Here is a 19319-nt window from a genome sequence, read left to right as displayed (position 1 = left end):
AGACACATACAGACTGAAAGTAAGGGGATGGAAAAAGATATTCCATGCAAATGGAAACCAAAAGAAAGCTGGAGTAGCAATTCTCATATCAGACAAAATAGACTTTAAAATAAGGACTACTAGAAGAGACAAAGAAGGACACTACATAATGATCAAGGGATCGATCCAAGAAGAAGATATAACAATTGTAAATATTTATGCACCCAACATAGGAGCACCTCAATACATAAGGCAAATACTAACAGCCATAAAAGGAGAAATCGACAGTAACACAATCATAGTAGGGGACTTTAACACCCCACTTTCACCAATGGACAGATCATCCAAAATGAAAATAAATCAGGAAACACAAGCTTTAAATGATACATTAAACAAGATGGACTTAATTGATATTTATAGGACATTCCATTCAAAAACAACAGAATACACATTTTTCTCAAGTGCTCATGGAACATTCTCCAGGATAGATCATATCTTGGGTCACAAATCAAGCCTTGGTAAATTTAAGAAAATTGAAATTGTATCAAGTATCTTTTCCGACCACAATGCTATGAGACTAGATATCAATTACAGGAAAAGAGCTGTAAAAAATACAAACACATGGAGGCTAAACAATACACTACTTAATAACGAAGTGATCACTGAAGAAATCAAAGAGGAAATTAAAAAATACCTAGAAACAAATGACAATGGAGACACGACGACCCAAAACCTATGGGATGCAGCAAAAGCAGTTCTAAGAGGGAAGTTTATAGCAATACAATCCCACCTTAAGAAACAGGAAACATCTCGAATAAACAACCTAACCTTGCACCTAAAGCAATTAGAGAAAGAAGAACAAAAACATCCCAAAGTTAGCAGAAGGAAAGAAATCATAAAAATCAGATCAGAAATAAATGAAAAAGAAATGAAGGAAACGATAGCAAAGATCAATAAAACTAAAAGCTGGTTCTTTGAGAAGATAAACAAAATTGATAAACCATTAGCCAGACTCATCAAGAAAAAAAGGGAGAAGACTCAAATCAATAGAATTAGAAATGAAAAAGGAGAAGTAACAACTGACACTACAGAAATACAAAAGATCATGAGAGATTACTATAAGCAACTCTATGCCAATAAAATGGACAACCTGGAAGAAATGGACAAATTCTTAGAAATGCACAACCTGCCAAGACTGAATCAGGAAGAAATAGAAAATATGAACAGACCAATCACAAGCACTGAAATTGAAACTGTGATAAAAAATCTTCCAACAAACAAAAGCCCAGGACCAGATGGCTTCACAGGCGAATTCTATCAAGCATTTAGAGAAGAGCTAACACCTATCCTTCTGAAACTCTTCCAAAATATAGCAGAGGGAGGAACACTCCCAAACTCATTCTACGAGGCCACCATCACCTTGATACCAAAACCAGGCAAGGATGTCACAAAGAAAGAAAACTACAGGCCAATATCACTGATGAACATAGATGCAAAAATCCTCAACAAAATACTAGCAAACAGAATCCAACAGCACATTAAAAGGATCATACACCATGATCAAGTGGGGTTTATTCCAGGAATGCAAGGATTCTTCAATATACGCAAATCAATCAACGTGATACACCATATTAACAAATTGAAGGAGAAAAACCATATGATCATCTCAATAGATGCAGAGAAAGCTTTCGACAAAATTCAACACCCATTTATGATAAAAACCCTGCAGAAAGTAGGCATAGAGGGAACTTTCCTCAACATAATAAAGGCCATATATGAGAAACCCACAGCCAGCATCGTCCTCAATGGTGAAAAACTGAAACCATTTCCACTAAGATCAGGAACTAGACAAGGTTGCCCACTTTCACCACTCTTATTCAACCTAGTTTTGGAAGTTTTAGCCACAGCAATCAGAGAAGAAAAGGAAATAAAAGGAATCCAAATTGGAAAAGAAGAAGTAAAGCTGTCACTGTTTGCAGATGACATGATACTATACATAGAGAATCCTAAAGATGCTACCAGAAAACTACTAGAGTTAATCAATGAATTTGGTAAAGTTGCAGGATACAAAATTAATGCACAGAAATCTCTGGCATTTCTATATACTGATGATGAAAAATCTGAAAGTGAAATCAAGGAAACACTCCCATTCACCATTGCAACAAAAAGAATAAAATATCTAGGAATAAACCTACCTAAGGAGACAAAAGACCTGTATGCAGAAAATTATAAGACACTGATGAAAGAAATTAAAGATGATACAAATAGATGGAGAGATGTACCATGTTCTTGGATTGGAAGAATCAACATTGTGAAAATGACTCTACTACCCAAAGCAATCTACAGGTTCAATGCAATCCCTATCAAACTACCACTGGCATTTTTCACAGAACTAGAACAAAAAATTTCACAATTTGTATGGAAACACAAAAGACCCCGAATAGCCAAAGCAATCTTGAGAACGAAAAATGGAGCTGGAGGAATCAGGCTCCCTGACTTCAGACTATACTACAAAGCTACAGTAATCAAGACAGTATGGTACTGGCACAAAAACAGAAAGATAGATCAATGGAACAGGATAGAAAGCCCAGAGTTAAACCCACGGACATATGGTCACCTTATCTTTGATAAAGGAGGCAGGAATGTACAGTGGAGAAAGGACAGTCTCTTCAATAAGTGGTGCTGGGAAAACTGGATAGGGACATGTAAAAGTATGAGATTAGATCACTCCCTAACACCATACACAAAAATAAGCTCAAAATGGATTAAAGACCTAAATGTAAGGCCAGACACTATCAAACTCTTAGAGGAACACATAGGCAGAACACTCTATGACATAAATCACAGCAAGATCCTTTTGGACCCACCTCCTAGAGAAATGGAAATAAAGACAAAAATAAACACATGGGACCTAATGAAACTTCAAAGCTTTTGCACAGCAAAGGAAACCATAAACAAGACCAAAAGACAACCCTCAGAATGGGAGAAAATATTTGCAAATGAAGCAACTGACAAAGGATTAATCTCCAAAATTTACAAGCAGCTCATGCAGCTCAATAACAAAAAAACAAACAACCCAATCCAAAAATGGGCAGAAGACCTAAATAGACATTTCTCCACAGAAGATATACAGACTGCCAACAAACACATGAAAGGATGCTCAACATCTTTACTCATTAGAGAAATGCAAATCAAAACTACCATGAGATATCATCTCACACCAGTCAGAATGGCCATCATCAAAAAATCTAGAAACAATAAATGCTGGAGAGGGTGTGGAAAAAAGGGAACACTCTTGCACTGCTGGTGGGAATGTGAATTGGTACAGCCACTATGGAGAACGGTATGGAGGTTCCTTAAAAAACTACAAATAGAACTACCATATGACCCAGCAATCCCACTACTGGGCATATACCCTGAGAAAACCATAATTCAAAAAGAGACATGTACCAAAATGTTCATAGCAGCCCTATTTACAATAGCCCGGAGATGGAAACAACCTAAGTGTCCATCATCGGATGAATGGATAAAGAAGATGTGGCACATATATACAATGGAATATTACTCAGCCATAAAAAGAAATGAAATTGAGCTATTTGTAATGAGGTGGATAGACCTAGAGTCTGTCATACAGAGTGAAGTAAGTCAGAAAGAGAAAGACAAATACTGTATGCTAACACATATATATGGAATTTAAGAAAAAAAAAATGTCATGAAGAACATAGGGGTAAGACAGGAATAAAGACACAGACCTACTAGAGAATGGACTTGAGGATATGGGGAGGGGGAAGGGTAAGCTGTGACAAAGTGAAAGAGCGGCATGGACATATATAAACTACCAAACGTGAGGTAGATAGCTAGTTGGAAGCAGCCGCATAGCACAGGGAGGTCAGCTCGGTACTTTGTGACCGCCTGGAGGGGTGGGATAGGGAGGGTGGGAGGGAGACGCAAAAGGGAGGGGTTATGGAAACATATGTATATGTATAACTGATTAAATTTGTTATAAAAAAATGGGAGAAAATAAAAAATATATGCATAAAAAAAAAAGACACAGAGACAAAGAATAATCATCTCTCTGTACAAGCTTTCCAGCTCCTTTTTATCTCTGAAAAAGGGTATTGGGAATGTTTCTTGTAAACTTAATAAATGATTTATTCAATGACAAAAAAAAAAAAAAGTCATCCCTAGGTGAGTCTTTCTTTTACCATGTCCACCTCCAATATCCAAATGGCATGCCAGGTCATCACATGCCACCACCTTCTCACTGGCTGAAAATCCATCCTCCTGTGCTCTCTTTACCTAAGCCCCTCATCCCCCATCTAGATGACTGCCAGTTTTTCTGTCAGCCTTGCCTTCTCATCAAATTCCCATACAGCTTTGTCAAAATAACCTTCTAAAAATGTTAATCTGAGTCAGTAATCCCTGAATTATTAATTCACCAATGGCTCCCATTTCCTAAAAGTAAACACAGGCTGTAACCTAGCTCAAACTAGCACACTGGTCCTGGGTGGGATAAGCTAGCCCCACGTGGTCATGACACTCTGCTGCACGGAATCCATTTAGGTGTTCCCCTGTACCCCCAGTCTTGACATGTGCTTCTCCCGGCTGGGTAGCAATGCTCCTTGTTCTGGCCAAATATCAGGCCTGGCACCACTTTGTAAAGCGGCCTCCACAGCTCCCTGCCCTGCATTTCCTTGGCTTTTTATCAATTCACTTATTGAGTCTCCACGTTAAAACTTTCAGAGAGGGAAGTGTGCCTTTTAACTCTGTATCTCCTGTATACATCATATGTCACTGTAAGCAAGACAGGTAGATATCAACACCTTTTTGTTGACGGATGGAAGGATGAAAGGAAGGGAGGGAGGAAGGAAGGGAGGGAGGAAAGGAAGAAGGAAGGAAAAAAGGAAGAAGGAAAGGAGGAGAGAGAGAGGGAAAGAGGGAAGGAAGGAGGGGGGAGAGAGAGGTGAGGGAGAAAGAAAAAGAAAAAGATCTATTAATGTATTTGCATAATTTGACACATTTTTAAGAACTCAAAAGATGTGGAACAAATCAATATGTCAATGAATAAATCAATTAAAGGCAGCTATGAACTCATCAGCTCTTATTTTTCAATTACAATCATCTGGGTGCCTCCCCGCAACCCCCATAGGAAACAACGAAATGTTATTTCATGCAGGAAGCAGTGACTTGGGGCCATAATGGAGGTGGGAGTGAGCAACCTACAGTGGAACTGGCAGCTCCGTCCCCTTAAATGCCGCACAACGGAGCAGCCTGCTGCAGTTGTTCTGTAAAACATGTCTTAGGAGAGAGACATTTAGCTTTCAGTTACTAAGGGTACCGAACGCATAAAATATTCAAAAATTGGGAGGTTTACATGTAAGTAAAATTAGTTGCATTGAGCTGTTCATTTTGCTAAGGCTGAGCCATTCTACAGGAAAAAAAGAACAAAGAAAAAAAAGCTATAATCTTTTTGACAGAAGGATACAGTCAGGAAGTCCATAAAATTGGAGTGGAGACAGGAGGGGAAACAGGCAGACTTGATTGAAAAATGTACCTCTCCACCGGAATCTCTCATTCTCCCAAGGGTTGCCTTCCAAGCTCAGTTTAGGGTGAATCATAGGACCCTTGCCCTGGTCAGTTAAAAGGGTCGAGACTTGGATTTGAATGCTGGCTGCATCTCTACCTAGGCATGCTTACCCTCACTGGACCTCAGTTTCTTAATTTGTCAAATGCAGGTAAGCATTTTTGTCTTAGAACATCAAACTTGGAGGTTATAAAATCCCTATTTAAGTGCCCTTGATAGAGTAGACATTTGAAAATGGCAGCTAAAATGATTATTTCCTTCCCGTTGCCTTTGCCCACAAATCTACCCAACTCATTGGGGCCACGCTCTTCCCTCTACTTCTCCAGCGTTCACTCTTCCTCCAAAGCACAGCTAAAGATTCACTTTCTCCTTTCAAGAGCCATTCACATGCAAAGAATATGTATTCTTTCTAAATGTGACAAGTCCTATTTTTGATATTATTCATATGGCCATCAGGATATGGTTTATCTTATTAGTTAATCACACAAGTCCTGAAACCATGTCATTTCATGTGTAGAAGGGTGTGTGTGTATCAGTTGACTAAGATTTTGGTCCTGCAATCTGTGGGAAAAGGTTGGTATTCCTTCCCAAGCCCAGCACGGTTCTGGGTCTGCAGAGAGGGAATCATCCTTTACCTTTGGATAGAGAGAGTTGGATTTGCTAGCAGAACGTTCTAGTGCTTCAGGCTGCCCTTGGACACAGAGCCATCCCGTGTTCCATCCCTTTCACAGATGACAGCAAACCTCGGCTCAGCAGCAGCCCCCCCTCGGCCACCCTGGGCAGCCTCCTGGATGACCAGCACTGGCACTCCGTGCTTCTCGAGCGGGTCGGCAAGCTCGTGAACTTCACTGTGGACCGGCACACACAGCACTTCCGGACCAAGGGCGAGGCGGATGCCTTAGACATCGACTATGAGGTGAGTTGATTCTCCCTGCAGACCCCCAAGCCCCTTGCTGGCGATCAGTAAGAAAATCCAGAAGCAAAAGAGCAAGTGAGAAGATGTGAGCCCCTGACAGTTCTTACCCTGGGGCTTCTCTTCCCCTCGCTCTAAGCCCAGTCAGCCAACCACGGGGGAGTCCACGGAGAGAGTGTGAGCTGTGAGCCTGGGGAAACGCCTTGCAAGGCATCAGCTAACTGTGTGCATTTTAAAATCAGCAAGGCTCCTTTTTATTTTTTAAAACTTTTTTTTTTTTTTTCTGGTAGCTGTCCTGTATCACCATCTAGTCTCTTGGTTACACTCAGTAATTTTTTTTCAAAAATCAGCTTCAGTTAGCCGAAGTCATGGAAAATGCAGAAATTATATTAATATACAATTTTAGGTCAATTATACCTTTAATAAAATAAATAATAAAATCCAAAGAAATTGGAAATCTGCATGATAGTCTCTTGTTTTTCACCTTCATTCCTATCCTATGCAGACTTCTGACTAATACACAAGGACAGCTAGTTCTACAAAAGAGCAAGAAAGAACTAACTGTCCTTGTGTATTGGTCAGAAGTTTTGCAAGACTAGCAGCCAAGATTTCACCATCTTTGCTAGTAGTTCAGTTCAAGAAGTATATATTGTGCTCCCACTGTATACCAGGCTCTCTTCTAGGCAATAACAATCAGAGATGACTAAAGCAGAGTCCCTGAGTTGGAGATGCTTACAGTCTAATAGCAGAGTCAGGCCTGGAACACCCACTGCAGAACAAGGAGGTGAAAGCTACCTTGGAGAGCGGCACTGGGCACTGCAGAATCCCAGGCAGAGAGCACTTGGCTCAACCTTGAATGAGGGTGGAAGGCTTCCAGCAGGAGATGCTGCTAAGTCTTGAAAGGAGAGTAGGGTTAGCCTGATGAGAAAGGTGAAAAAGGCAGGCCAGGTCAGAGAGGACCCTGTGCAGGATATAGGGCATGAAATGTCACAGTCCAGTATCTATGGGATTTGAAACAATCGTCCGGCAGTGGTGTGTGAGGGCCAGCTGGTACTGACTCATGAAGGCCAGCTGGTAGATTTTCAGGAAGTTTGGAAGCTGGCTGGTAAATACAGCCATTATGAAAAACCCAGTTATTTAAACTTATAATCTATTGAAGTATTTTTAAAATGTACTAAATTCATTGATGCCTAGTTACTTTATTTTATTCTATCTATCTGTCTATCTATGTGTCTCTCTATGCATCTATCTATATGTATTTGAGTTTTTTTACTTCTGTATCTGTGTGGTGGAAATACACTATATTGGATTGCTACATTGCATCTCTTTCCAATTCCATATTTAGTGACATCCGTTTGATGGTTTGAAATCCATCATAGTGGAGATATTTACACCATGGATATTGGTAAATCCTATAACTCAGGGTTTCATTCATTGTTTTGTTGATTGTCTAGACCAGGGATAGGCAAACTACAGCCTGGAGACCAAGTCTGGCTTGAAGTCTGTTTCCTCCAGCCTGTGTGTTAAGAATACTTTTTATACCTATGTTGTTTTACAAAATTAAGATTAAAAAAAAGAATAAGTGACAAGAGACTGTGTGATTACAGATAACAGAGTTCAGTGAAAAATCAACGAAAGCATTCTATAAAAATCAATTGGTTTTATGGAATTTATAATACAGTTTATTGTATATTTTATTATTATTTGTAAATTGTGTCTACACATCACTTATATCAGTAAAATGACCTGACATCTGAATGCATATGTGTGCCCACACACATTCATATACAGAGATGAGTCTTTGTGTCTGTGTGTGTGCATCACACCCTGAACAGCCAGATTTTAAGCCTGTATCAACACAACACTTGAGGCAGGGTATTAGTGAGAGATAAAACGTAAGAATTAGGGAAGACCCAGGTAATGATGGACCCTGTGACCCATGTTAAGGAGCTTAAACTGTGAGGGAAAAGGAGCCACTGAAGGATTTTTTTTGCAGAGTAGTGACATGGGCAGCCTTAAGTATTAGAGGAGTCATTCTGAACATGTGTTTCAGGGGTCAGTACAATTAGCACCCCATGGAAACTTGTTAGAAATGAAAATATACAGGTCCTATCCAAACCTAAAGAATCAGAAACTCAGGGGGAGGGGTTCAATCACTGGTTTTTAAAATTCCTCCAGGAGACTCTGATGCACCCTACTATCTGAGAACAACTATTTTAGAGCAGTTACTCTAAAGGTTACTCTGAAGCTACTCTGTAGTTTAGATCTGTCTATAGGTGGGCGGAGCATGTTGCTGGACAGATGGTTAGAAACCCTGTTAGGAGACAATGTCAATCACTAGTGGATACATACAGGAACAGTGGAGGTGGAGATGAATAGTTGAAAACTTAGGATCTGATCTCTATCATGAACTGTAAGAAAGATCGCCTCTTTTGATCCTAATCTTAATTTAGCATACTGTTGATAAGATATGTCATTCATTAACTTCAAAAGAGAATCTGTCGCTCTTTGACTCAGGATGCAAAATACCAGGCAGGTTTTTGTTTGTTTGTTTGTTTGTTTTTGAGTTGCTGATAACTGGAAATCTTTGAGTATCAATCATTCTTATTTGTTTAAGTGATTGTAAAAACAATACACACAATATTGAAATTATCTTAAAGCAAAGAGATATCGTTTAGGAACTTGAGGACAAAAATAACACAAAACCATCATGAAGTTTCACTAGGTCCCCATATACTTGACCTCTAATGACTTGAGAAGTGATTCTAAAATTCACCCAGTCGCCTGATTCAACATTTGTTTTCAAGTTATCGCTACCTGTGGTCTCCAGTGTAGATAATCTGTATGGAATCACAGCTGAGTGCCATTAAAGTGAATGTCAGCATTTAGGAAAAGACATCCAAAGATGTCACTCAATTTGTGAAGTTGGAACAGATTTCTTCTAGAAGTGTCTAAATTTTTGGTGCCTTGTAAGAAGTGTTTCCTGGGGGGGGGAAACACCTTGAAATGTTCTTATGAAGCAAACTCTGCTTCAGAGAATCCAAGCCCCTTCCAAAGTATACAGCCAGCTTGTTCATATGAACATAAAAGAAGACAGACTGACTATAACAGTGACATTGACATTGGCTGCACTGGAACAGGAGAGGTAGGTGTTGGGAGAAGTCTCTCAAACAACTGGAGCTCTCCAGCCTTTGAAGATTCACCTTCAAGGCTGTGTGGAGAGAAAGGGGCACCAGGGACAGGAATCCTGGGTCATAATTACCACTTTACCACTAAGTAGGCACAAAAACCTGGAAAGTAAAATTTCCTAACTTCAGTCACCCAGAAACAATATGAACACCCTCACTGCTAAATAGGATATCTGAATCTGAATCTAAGGTGTGTTTTTTTATTGAAGTATAGAGTATAGTTGATTTACAATGTAGTGTTAGTTTCTGCTGTACAGCAAACTGATTCAGTTATATATATATATATATATATATATATGTTTTTTTCATATTCTTTTCCATTATGGCTTATTTACAGGATATGGAATATAGTTCCCTGTGCTATACAGTAGGTCCTTGTTGTTTGTCTGTTTTATATATAGTAGTGTGTATATGTTAATCCTAAACTCCTAATTTATCCCTACCACACCTTTCCCCTTTGGTAACCATAAGTTTGTTCTCTATGTCTGTGAGTCTGTTTCTGTTTTGTAAATAAGTTCATTTGTGTCATATTTTAGATTCCACGTATAAGTGATATCATATGATTTTTGTTTTTCTCTGTCTGACTTCACTTAGTATGACAGTCTCTAGGTCCATCATGTTGCTGCAAATGGCATTATTTTATTCTTTTTTATGGGTGAATAGTATTCCATTGTATTTATGTATGGGTGTGTGTGTGTGTGTGTGTATGTGTGTGTGTGTATATATATATATATATATATATACACCACATATTCTTTATCCATTCATCTGTTGATGGACATTTAGATTGCTGCTTCTGTGTCTTGGCTATTGTGAATAGTGCTGCTATAAATATTGGGGTGCATGTATCTTTTCGAATTAGAGTTTTCTCTAGATATATTTCCAGGAGTGGAATTGCTGGATCATATGGCAACTCTATTTTTAGTCCTTAAGAAACCTTCATACTGTTCTCCATAGTGGCTGCACCAATTTACATTCCCACCAACAGTGTAAGAGGGTTCCCTTTTCTCCACATCCCCTCCAGCATTTGTTTGTTTGGTTTTTTCTTTTTTAACATCTTTATTGGAATATAATTGCTTTACAATGGTGTGTTAGTTTCTGCTTTATAACAAAGTGAATCAGCTATATGTATACATATATCCCCATATCCCCTCCTTCTTGCATCTCCCTCCCACCCCTCTAGGTGGTCACAAAGCACCGAGCTGACCTCCCTGTGCTATGCGGCTGCTTCCCACTAGCTATCTATTTTATATTTGGTAGTGTATATATGTCCATGCCACTCTCTCACTTCGTCCCAGCTTACCCTTCCCCCTCCCCGTGTCCTCAAGTCCATTCTCTATGTCTGTGTCTTTATTCCTGTCCTGCCTCTAGGTTCTTCAGAACCACTTTTTTTTTTTTAAGACTCCATACGATATATGTTTTTCTCTTTCTGACTTACTTCACTCTGTATGATGGACTCTAGGTCCATCCACCTCACTATAAATAACTCAATTTCATTTCTTTTTATGACATTTGTTTTTTGTAAACTCTTTTAGTGACGGAGAATCTAAGGTGTATTTTTATAACAATGTTGTCTATTAATGAGAATCTATGTTACTGATTTGATATCTGCCATGGGGTCATATGTATACATTTTAGCCCTGCTACCACCGGATAGAAGAATGACTGAATTCAGGTCCCTGAAATCCAGGGACCCATTGTCAGAGGATGTCCTGCTACTCTAGAACAGTGCACTATCAAATTCTACAACAGGGACAATTACATTATGCAAATATAGGTTTCTCTTCAAGTTTTAGCATGCCGTGTTAATATTTGGCAAGAAAATATGGTAGCTTTCATTCCTCCAACTTAGACGATGTCAAGGATATCAATCAAGTGACACAGTGCCTTTCCACGAGCCTTCTAGCAGGGAATTTGCCACACTCACATGTATGCAGTTGTCAGCTTCTCCTCCCACATGGAAGGCAAACACAGACAGGGGCTCATAGAATCTTCTGCCAAAAAAATAATAAGCAGAAAGAACGTAGATGCTTTACTTCTCATTAGAATGTCATTCCAGTGCACCTCACTCAGCCCACGTGATTTTTTCCAAATGCTTCTGGGACAGACTATAGCAATTCATTTTAATTCCATCCTGGAGCAGAAGGATTTTAGAAAAGAGATGTTTTAGGATCTTAGTGAGATTCCATTTCTCTGATAGTCTGCAACCCAAGAAGTCTTTTCTTTTCTTTTTTTTTTTAGCATCTTTATTGGAGTATAATGGCTTTACAATGGTGTGTTAGTTTCTGCTGTATAACAAAGTGAATCAGCTAAATGTATATATATATATATATATATATATATATATATATATATATATATATATATATATATATCCCCATATCCCCTCCCTCTGCGTCTTCCCTCCCACCCTCCCTATCCCACCACTCTAGGTGGTCACAAAGCACTGAGTTGATCTCCCTGTGCTATGCAGGTGCTTCTCACTAGCTATCTACTTTACACTTGGTAGTGTGTATAAGTCAATGCCACTCTCACTTCATCCCAGGTTACCCTTCCCCCTTCCTGTGTCTTCAAGTCCATTCTCTACTGCTGCATCTTTATTCCTGTCCCCTAGGTTCTTCAGAACCACTTTTATTTTTAGATTCCATATATATGTGTTAGCATACGGTATTTGTCTTTCTCTTTCTGACTTACTTCACTCTGTATGACAGGCTCTAGATCCATCCACCTCGCAACAAATAACTCATTTTCATTTCTTTTTATGGCTGAGTAATATTCCATTGTATATATGTGACACATCTTCTTTATCCATTCATCTGTCGATGGACACTTAGGTTGCTTCCATTTCCTGCTATTGTAAATAGAGCTGCAATGAACGTTGTGGTACATGACTCTTTCTGAATTATGTTTTTTTTCAAGGTATATGCCCAGTAGTGAGATTGCTGGGTCATATGGTAGTTCTATTTTTAGTTTTTTAAGGAACCGTCATACTGTTCTCCATAGTGGCTATATCAATTTACATTCCCACCAACAGTGCAAGAGGATTACATTTTCACCACACCCTCTCCAGCATTTATTGTTTGTAGATTTTTTGATGATGGCCATTCTGACCTGTGTGAGGTGATACCTCAATGCAGTTTGATTTTCATTTCTCTAGTGATTAGCAATGTTGAGCATGTGTTTGTTGGCAATTTGTATATCTTTGTATATCTTCTTTGGAGAAATGTCTGTTTTGGTCTTTGGCCCATTGTTGGATTAGGGTATTTTTTTTTTTTTTTGAGCTGCATGAGCTAGCTGCTTGTATATTTTGGAGGATAACACTGTTTGCAAGTATTTTCTCCCATTCTGAGGGCTGTCTTTTTGTCTTGTTTATAGTTTCAATTGCTGTGCAAAATCATTTAAGTTTCATTAGGTCACATTTGTTTATTTTTTATTTTATTTCCCTTTCTCTAGGAGGTGGGTCAAAAAGGATCTTGCTGTGATTTATGTCATAGAGTGTTCTGCCTATGTTTTCCTTTAAGAGTTTTATAGTGTCTGGCCTTACATTTAGGTCTTTAATTCATTTTGAGTTTATTTTTGTATATGGTGTTAGGGAGTGTTCTAATTTCATTCTTTTACATGTAGCTATCCAGTTTTCCCAGCACCACTTATTAAAGAGGCTGTCTTTTCTCCATTGTATATTCTTGCCTCCTTTATCAAAGGTAAGGTTACCATATGTATGTGGGTTTATCTCTGGACTTTCTATCCTGTTCCATTGATCTATATTCCTGTTTTTGTTCCAGTACCATACTGTCTTGATTACTATAGCTTTGTAGTATAGTCAGAAGTCAGGGAGCCTGATTCCTCTAGCTCCGGTTTTCTTTTTCAAGATTGCATTGGCTACTTGGGGTCTTTTGTGGTTCCATACAAGTTGTGAATTTTTTTGTTCTACTTCTGTGAAAAATGCCATTGGTAGTTTGATAGGAATTGCATTGAATCTGTAGATTGCTTTGGATAGTATAATGATTTTCACAATGTTGATTCTTCCAATCCAAGTACAAGGTATGTCTCTCCTTCTGTTTGTATCATCTTTAATTTCTTTCATCAGTGTCTTATAGTTTACTGCATAAAAGTCTCTTGTCTTCTTAGGTAGGTTTATTCCTAGGTATTTTATTCTTTTTGTTGCAATGGTAAATGAGAGTGTTCCCTTAATTTCTCTTTCAGATTTTTCATCATTAGGGTATAGGAATGCAAAAGACTTCTGTGCATTAATTTTGTATCATGCTACTTTACCAAATTCATTAATTAGCTCTAGTATTTTTCTGGTAGCATCTTTAGGATTCTCTATGTATAGTATCATGTCATCTGCAAACAGTGACAGTTTTACTTCTTTTCCAATTTGGATTCCTTTTATTTCTTTTACTTCTCTGACTGCCGTGGCTAAAACTTCCAAAAATATGTCAAATAACAGTGGTGAGAGTGGGCAATCTTGTCTTGTTCCTGATCTGAGAAGAAATGGTTTCAGTTTTTCACCATTGAGAATGATCTTGGCTGTGGGTTTGTCATATATGGCCTTTACTATGATGGTGTAGGTTCCTTCTATACCTACTTGCTGGAGAGTTTTTATCATAAATGGGTGTTGAATTTTGCCAAAAGCTTTTTCTGCATCTATTGGAGATTATCATATGATTTTTATCCTTCAATTTGTTAATATGGTGTATCACATTGATTGATTTCATACACTGAAGAGTCCTTGCATTCCTGGGATAAACACAACTTGATCATGGTTTATGATCCTTTTAATGTGCTGTTGGACTCTGTTTGCTAGTATTTTGTTGAGGATTTTTGCATCTATATTCACAAGTGATATTGGCCTGTAGTTTTCTTTTTTTGTGACATCTTTGTCTGGCTTTGGTTTCAGGGTGATGGTGGCTTCGTAGAATGAGTTTTGGAGTGTTCCTCCCTCTGCTATATTTTGGAAGAGTTTGAGAAGGATAAGTGTTAGCTCTTCTCTAAATGTTTGATAGAATTCGCCTGTGAAGCCATCTGGTCCTGGGCTTTTGTTTGTTGGAAGATTTTTTATCACAGTTTCAATTTCAGTGCTTGTGATTGGTTTGTTTACATTTTCTCTTTCTTCCTGTTTCAGTCTCATAAGGTTGTGCTTTTCTAAGAATTTGTTGATTTCTTCCAAATTGTCCATTTCTTTGGTATATAGTTCCTTGTAGTAACCTCATGATGCTTTGTATTTCTTCAGTGTCAGTACTTACTTCTCCTTTTTCATTTCTAATTCTGTTGATATGAGTCTTTCTCTTTTTTCTTGATGAGTCTGGCTAAAAGTTTATCAATTTTGCTTATCTTCTCAAAGAGCCAGCTTTTAGTTTTATTGATCTTTGCTATTGTTTCCTTCATTTCTTTCTCATTTATTTCTGATCTGATCTTTATGGTTTCTTTCTTTCTGCTAACTTTGGTGGGGTTTTTTTGTTGTTCTTCTTCTCTCTCTAGTTGCTCTGGTGTAAGGTTAGGTTGTTTATTTGAGTTGTTTCTTGTTTCTTGAGGTAGGATTGTATCACTATACACTTACCTCTTAGAACTGCTTTTGCTGCATCCCATAGGCTTTGGGTCATCGTGTTTTCATTGTCATTTGTTTCTACGTGTTTGCTGATTTCCTCTTTGATTTCTTCAGTAATCTGTTGGTTATTTAGTAGTGTATTGTTTAGCCTCCCACCTGTGTGTATTTTTTACAGTTTTTTTTCCTGTAATTGATATCTAGTCTCATAGCATTGTGGTCAGAAAAGATACTTGATAGAACTTCAATTTTCTTAAATTTACCAAGGCTTGATTTATGACTCAAGATATGGTCTATCCTGGAGAATGTTCCATGAGCACTTGAGAAGAAAATGTATTCTGTTGTTTTTGGATGGAATGTCCTATAAATATCCATTAAGTCCATCTTCTTTAATGTGTCATTTAAAGCTTGTGTTTCCTTATTTATTTTCATTTTGGATGATCTGCCCATTGGTGAAAGTGGGGTGTTAATTTCCCCTACTATTATTGTGTTACTGTCAATTTCCCCTTTTATGGCCGATATCATTTGCCATATGTCTTGAGGTTCTCCTATGTTGGTTGCATAAATATTTACAATTTTTATGTCTTCTTCTTGGATTGATATCTTGATCATTATGTAGTGTCCTTCTTTGTCTCTTGTAATAGTCTTTATTTTAAAGTCTATTTTGTCTGATATGAGAATTGCTACTCCAGCTTTCTTTTGATTTCTATTGCATGGAATATCTTTTTCCATCACCTCACTTTCAGTCTGTATGTGTCCCTAGGTCTGAAGTGGGTCTCTTCAGCATATATAAGAGTCCTGTTTTTATATCCATTCAGCCTGTCTGTCTTTTGGTTGGAGTATTTAATCCATTTACATTTAAGATAATTATCAATATGTATGTTCCTGTTACCATTTTCTTAATTGTTTTGGGTTTGTTATTGTAGGTCTTTTCCTTCTCTTGTGTTTCCTGACTAGAGTTCTTTAGCATTTGTTGTAAAGCTGGTGTGGTCATACTGAATTCTCTTACCTTTTGTTTGTCTGTAAAGGTTTTAATTTCTCCATCGAATCTCAATGAAATCCTTGCTGGGTAGAGTAGTCTTGCTTGTAGTTTTTTCCCTTTCATCACTTTGAATATCCCCTGCCACTCCCTTCTGGCTGGCAGAGTTTCTGCTGAAAGATCAGCTGTTACCCTTATGGGGATTCCCTTGCATGTTATTTGTTGCTTTTCCCTTGCTGCTTTTAGTATTTTTTTCTTTTTATTTAATTTTTGATAATTTGATTAATATGTGTCTTTGTGTGTTTCTCCTTGGATTTACCTTGTATGGGACTCTGCACTTCCCGGACTTGATTGACCATTTCCTTACCCATATTAGGGAAGTTTTCAAGTATCATCTCTTCAAATATTTTCTCAGACCATTTTTTTTTCCTCTTCCTCTGGGACCCCTATAATTCGAATATTGGTACGTTTAATGTTGTCCCAGATGTCTCTGAGACTGTCCTCAATTCTTTTCATTCTTTATTCTTCTCTGTGGTAGTTATTTCCACTATTTTGTCTTCCAGATCAGTTGTCCATTCCTCTACCTCAGTTATTCTGCAATTGATTCCTTTCAGTGTATTTTTAATTTAATTTATTGTGTTGTTCATCATTGTTTGTTTGCTCTTTAGTTCTAGGTCCTTGTTATATGTTTCTTGTATTTTCTCCATTCTATTTCCAAGATTTTGGATCATCTTTACTATTATAACTCTGAATTCTTTTCCAGGTAGACTGCCTATTTCTTCTTCATTTGTTTGGTCTGATGGGTTTTTACCTTCCTCCTTCATCTGCTGCATATTTCTCTGTCTTGTCATTTTGCTTAACCTACCGTGTTTGGGGTCTCCTTTTTACAGGCTGCACACTCACAGTTCCTATGTTTTTGGTGTCTGCGCCCAGTGGGTGAGGTTGGTTCAGTGGGGTGTGTAGGCTTCCTGATGGATGGGACAGGTGCCTGTGTTCTGGTGTGTGGGTCTGGATCTTGTCTTTCTGATGGGCAGGGCCGTTTCTGGTGGTGCTTTTTTTTGGGGTGTCTGTGCACTTAGTATGATTTTAGGCAGGCTTTCTGAAAATGGGTGGCATTGTGTACCTGTCTTGCTAGTTGTTTGTCATAGGGCGTCCTACTGCTGTTCGTTAGCCATTGGGTGGAGCTGTGTCTTTTTGTTGATATGGAGATCTCTGGGAGAGCTCTCACCAATTGATATTATGCAGGGTAGGAGGTCTCTATTGATCCAACTCAGTTGTCCTGAACTCAGTTCTCCCACCTTAGAAGTTCGGGCCTGACAGTAGGCCAGAGAACCAAGACCCTGTCAGCCACATGGCTCAGAAGAAAAGGGAGAAAGAGAGAAAAAAATAAATAAATATAAAGAAAAAAATACTAAAAAAATAATTAAAACAAGAAGAGAGCAACCAAACCAATAAACAAATCCACCAGTGATAACAAACACTAAACACTAAACTATAATAAACATAAAAATCAGAATAAAATCAGTCACAGAACGCAAACCCCAAGTTCTACAGTTGTTCCCAAAGTTCACTGCCACAATTTTAGGATGATTCATTGTCTATTCAGGTATTCCACAGATGCAGGGTACATCAGGTTGATTGTGGAGATTTGATCCACTGCTCCTGAGGCTGTATGGAGAAATTTTCCTTTCTCTTCTTTGTTCGCACAGCTCCTGGGGTTCAGCTATGGTTTTGGCCCCACCTCTGTGTGTAGGTCACCTGAGGGCATCTGTTCCTGCCCAGACAGGACAGAGTTAAAGCACCAGCTGATTTGAGGGCTCTTGCACATTCAGGGCAGGGAGAGGGAGGGGTATGGTAGATATAATTGGAATGTGGGGCAAGCCTGTGGCAGTAGAGGCTGGTGTAATACTTCAGTAGCTTGAGGCACACTGTGTATTCTCTCGGGGAACTTGTCCCTGGATCACGGGACCCTGGCAGTGGAGGGCTGCACAGGCTTCCGCAGGGTGTGGATAGTGACTTGTGCTTGCACACAGGCTTCTTGGTGCCTGCAGCAGCAGCATTAGCATTTCACGCCCGTCTCTGGCGTCTGAGCTGATAGCTGCAGCTCATGCCCATCTCTGGAGCTCACTTAGGTGGTGCTCTGCCTTCTGTGGGCACATGGGAAAGGAATTCCCTCTCCTTGTGCACCCTGAAACAATTGTCTCTTGCCTCTTAGACAGGTCCAGACTTTTTCTCAGCCTCCCTCCTGGCTAGCTGTGGCACACTAACCCCCTTCAGGCTGTGTTCACGCAGCCAAACCCAGTCCTCTACCCGAGATCTGACCTCCGAAGCCTGAGCCTCAGCTTCCAGCCCCCACCCACCCCAGTGGTTGGGCAGACAAGCCTCTCAGGCTGGTGAGTGCTGGCCGGCACCAATCTTCTGTGTGGGAATCTCTGCTTTGCCCTCTGCACCCCTGATGCTGCGCTCTCCTCCGTGGCTTCAAAGCTTGCCCCCCGCCCACCGCCCATCTCTGCCAGTGAAGGAGCTTCCTAGTGTGTGGAAGCTTTTCCTCCTTCACAGCTCCCTCCCAGAGATGCAGGTCCTGTCCCTATTCTTTTGTCTCTGTTTTTTCTTTTGCCCTACCCAGGTATGTGGGGATTTTCTGGCCTTTTGAGAAGTCTGAGGTCTTCTGCCAGCCTTCAGTAGGTGTTCTGTAGGAGTTGTTCCACATGTAGATGTATTTTTGATGTAGTTTTGGGGAGGAAGGTGATCTCCACGTCTTACTCCTCTGCCATCTTGAAGGTCCCCCCAAGCATTCTTTTCTTATCAAGAGTGCTCAGTTATCCTTTTTAACAAAGACACTTTACCAGTATCAAAACTATTAAAAACATATTTTTAGAATATGTGATTTGGGACTTCCCTGGTGGTGCAGTGGTTTAGAATCTGCCTGCCAATGCAAGGGACACGGATTTGAGCCCTGGTCTGGGAAGATCCCACATGCCACACAGCAACTAAGCCCGTGCACCACGACTACTGGGCCTGTGCTCTGGAGCCCACGAGCCACAACTACTGAACCCATGTGCTTCAACTTCTGAAGCCCTTACCCCTAGAGCCCATGCTCTGCAACAAGAGAAGCCACCACATTGAGAAGG

At 39.3% G+C, this 19319-nt stretch overlaps 1 protein-coding gene across 2 annotated transcripts in view; it reads left to right on the top strand.

Annotated features, from left to right (window-relative positions):
* The window catches only part of CNTNAP5 (contactin associated protein family member 5), a gene marked incomplete at its 5' end in the record, with an annotated part of 904555 nt that overhangs the window by 418554 nt on the left and 466682 nt on the right, over window positions 1-19319 (top strand). For both annotated transcript variants that reach the window (XM_082630066.1, XM_082630065.1), the window contains one exon: window positions 6295-6479. In XM_082630066.1, coding sequence (XP_082486192.1) covers window positions 6295-6479 — 185 coding nt within the window. The remainder of the gene's footprint in view (window positions 1-6294; window positions 6480-19319) is intronic.

This window comes from Mesoplodon mirus (genome assembly GCF_964341445.2).
Source record: "Mesoplodon mirus genome assembly, chromosome: 8".
In the NCBI taxonomy this organism is placed as follows: Eukaryota; Metazoa; Chordata; class Mammalia; order Artiodactyla; family Ziphiidae; genus Mesoplodon; species Mesoplodon mirus.
This window is presented reverse-complemented; position numbering and strand designations above follow the sequence as displayed.